Genomic DNA, 3,154 nt, shown 5'->3' with positions numbered 1-3,154 from the left:
TGAAGGGTCAAAGCGGTGTGGAATAAAGGTAAATTGTGTGAAAAATAATGCGTTTTTTAAAAACGAAGCATTAGCACATGTTAGACTGCACCCCATAAACACAATCAAGCCTAGAAAAAAACCAGTGAACCACCCCTTTAAATTCGAATTGCAATTTAAAATCACATTTACTCCACTTCAAATTCAATTAAAATTCGAATAAAAATCAGGAACAGAAGTATTTGCAATTCACTTCTGAATGGCAAACAACCCTGAAGACATTGCTGCAGCTGACTCTAGTCCTTTAGATCTTGTAAAACCATATCCTCAGAGATAAAGCACTTACATGGGTTTTGTGAACATTCCAGAGACTTTCTTGCAGTTTTGGTTGTCTCCACCACACATACCGCATTTGTCAAACTTCATGTTGGAGCTCAGTTTGCCATCACAGCCAGCCTTAATGCACTTTCCCTGAACACAGACCGCTGAGGTATCAGGAGAACAAGGGGTTCCGTCCACCACCTGTCACACAGATAACATTCACATTCACTACACTCTTTTTAAGTATGGTAACTTAAAGGTGTTAAGTAATAACCAGTAAAACCTATAACCTTGGTTTTGCTAGCGCCATACACTACCAATTCATAGTTTTCACGTGACGTCACACCCTTACAGGAACGCCCACATGGAGGGCAAAACATAGTTTCCTCCACTGACCTCCAGTTATTTTTTACAAGGTTTGCATTAAGTAGTAATGCAGTAAGACAAGTGATATTTAAAGGCCAAATTCAGTACACACCTTATTGATTATGCATACTTTGTACAGGCAAGCAGATGAACCCAGAATATAAACGCAATGCGCAAAGTTTAATATGAAACATTTTCCCATAGAAAACCATTATAAAGAAGCCGCTTAACCATTTAGCACATTGCGTTCATATTCTGGGCTCATTTGCTTGCCTGCATAAATCATGCATCAGCAATAAGGTGTGTACTGAATTTGATCTTTTAATATTACCGTTTTCACATTAAACGTTTTAGAATGTCCCGCAGTTTTTAGGGATTTAAATATTGCGGTGGGTGATTTATATGGATTGCTAATGGCCAGTACTTGTATTTTGTTCACATACCTTTGTTTTATTCTTTTGAGAGATGATCTAAATATTTTTGGATTGGAACAGATAGAAAATCGACAGGCTTGTGCTGCAGTTCTATGGATGTTTTGCCCGCCAGGTCTTCAAGCCGGTCATGTGACTGAAAACTCAATTGAGCTACAGAAACACTTCTAGCTCTCCTTGCCCATATTTCATCAAATTATTTTTATTTATGTATATGAAGTATACAGATCTTAAAATTAAAAGTATATACATAGCTGTTCAAAAGTGTGGGGTCAGTAAGATATTTTTTGTGTAAGAAGTCTCTTGCTCACCAAGGTTGTATTTATTTGATTAAAATGTAATTTATTCCTGTGATGCAAAGCTGAATTTTCAGCACCATTATTCCAGTCTTCAGTTTTACAAGATCCTTCAGAAATCATTCTAAAACTGATTTGCTGTTTACTTATTTTTATTTATTTATTTATTTAGTGGAAACCGTAATACATATTTTAGGATTCTTTGATGAATAGAAATTTCAAAACGAACAGCATTTATTTGAAATAGAAATGTTTGTAACATTATAAATGTATTTACTGTCACTTTTGATCAATTTAATCCATCCATGCTGAATAAAAGTTATAATTTCTTACATAACATACAGAACTACCACATTTTGCTATAAGTTTGATTGCATCATATAATAATTGCTGTTAATAGTGTTCATCATCTGTTTTATTACGTCTTAAATTGATTTTTCCGTACATTTCTGCCATATGTACATTAATTGACAGTCACCACTGATAAGCTACCACTAAATATTGTAGAAACTTAATTTGCTGTAAAGTTGCTTTGCAATGATTTGTATCGTGAAAAGCGCTGTACAAATAAACTTGACTTGACTTGACTTGATTTCTTTAAAAAAATGTGTGTATATATATATATATATATATATATATATATATATAAAGTGAAGGTATATATAAAAAAATGTATATAAATAATAATAAAAGTTAATATAAGAATGCTTTTTTTCATATTTAATATACATAGCATGATTTTGGTCCAATGAGTTGTCATGTGGGTGTGGCTAGTACAGTGACTAACAGAATGTAGCATCACTCGTCGCTTTGCACACAGTTTTAGTTGTGTAACTAATGTAAGCTGATACACTATAGCTGTCTAGGTTACTGAAACTGTGAGTGTTTTTGTCTTCCCATCTACGTCATGTGTGATTATGAGAAGCAGCCCTGCACTGTGTCTTTCCACATGGCCATATCTGAGAGATAAGCTCTCACCATTACTTTTTAAAAGTATCTTGTTCGCTTTGGAAAGGGAGGGGATGTTATTCTTTCCATGAGAGAAGAACTGCACACTGGCTCCTTTTGCTCATGAACTATGAATGTCAAACAACTTTGCAGTATTTAAGCATTTATTTTAATTTATTTACCTTCTGTGCAAGGACATAGAAGTATCCAGTGCCGTTGGCTCGGCAGATGAGCTTGCATCTGTCCTTAACAGACACTCCAGAGTATTTCGGAACCCAGACCACAGATGGGCTCAGTCTGTTAGTGTTCAGACTGATGCCATTGAACGCCTCACACTGCTCCTCTCGAAAGCTCTTTCCTGTCACAAACAGATGGTCATTGTCAGACACGAATATTGACTTATGCATATTGTTTAACATTAGACTGAAAAATATTTCATTTACCTGAGTCTTTACAGGGCTTTAAGTTGCATGAGCGATACTTCACTCTCAGTCCCTGACAGTACTTGCCCCCGTTTTCAGGGACAGGGTTGTTACAGTCCCTTTTGGCGAGCTGCACCCCTCCCCCACAAGTACGGGAGCACAAACCATATGGACCCCACCGACCCCATTGTCCGTCTGCCTGCGGAAAGAGTCCACACGTCTCAGAAACAATTACATCCTTGCTGAGAAGACTGGCAAACATCTTCAAAAAGACTAGCATTTAAATGTTCATTGTCGGCAGAAATATATCATGAGCATTATACACCACAAAAAAAAATAAAAATTTATAAAATTAAAATAAAATAAAATAATAAAACAAAACAAACAAACT

At 35.8% G+C, this 3,154-nt stretch overlaps 1 protein-coding gene across 1 annotated transcript in view; it reads right to left on the bottom strand.

Moving 5' to 3' along the window:
• LOC107728777 (A disintegrin and metalloproteinase with thrombospondin motifs 15-like) overlaps positions 1–3,154 on the bottom strand; it is a 10,945-nt gene that overhangs the window by 2,956 nt on the left and 4,835 nt on the right. The window contains exons 5-7 of the mRNA XM_016539055.1: positions 2,785–2,962; positions 2,524–2,699; positions 326–501 (exon numbers count right to left, since the gene is read on the bottom strand). Of these exons, the coding sequence (XP_016394541.1) occupies positions 326–501; positions 2,524–2,699; positions 2,785–2,962 (530 nt within the window). The remainder of the gene's footprint in view (positions 1–325; positions 502–2,523; positions 2,700–2,784; positions 2,963–3,154) is intronic.

This window comes from Sinocyclocheilus rhinocerous, unplaced genomic scaffold (genome assembly GCF_001515625.1).
Source record: "Sinocyclocheilus rhinocerous isolate Xijiao unplaced genomic scaffold, SAMN03320098_v1.1 scaffold4625, whole genome shotgun sequence".
Classification (NCBI taxonomy): Eukaryota; Metazoa; Chordata; class Actinopteri; order Cypriniformes; family Cyprinidae; genus Sinocyclocheilus; species Sinocyclocheilus rhinocerous.
Note: the sequence above shows the minus strand (reverse complement) of the source record. Positions and strands in the feature narration are given on the sequence as shown.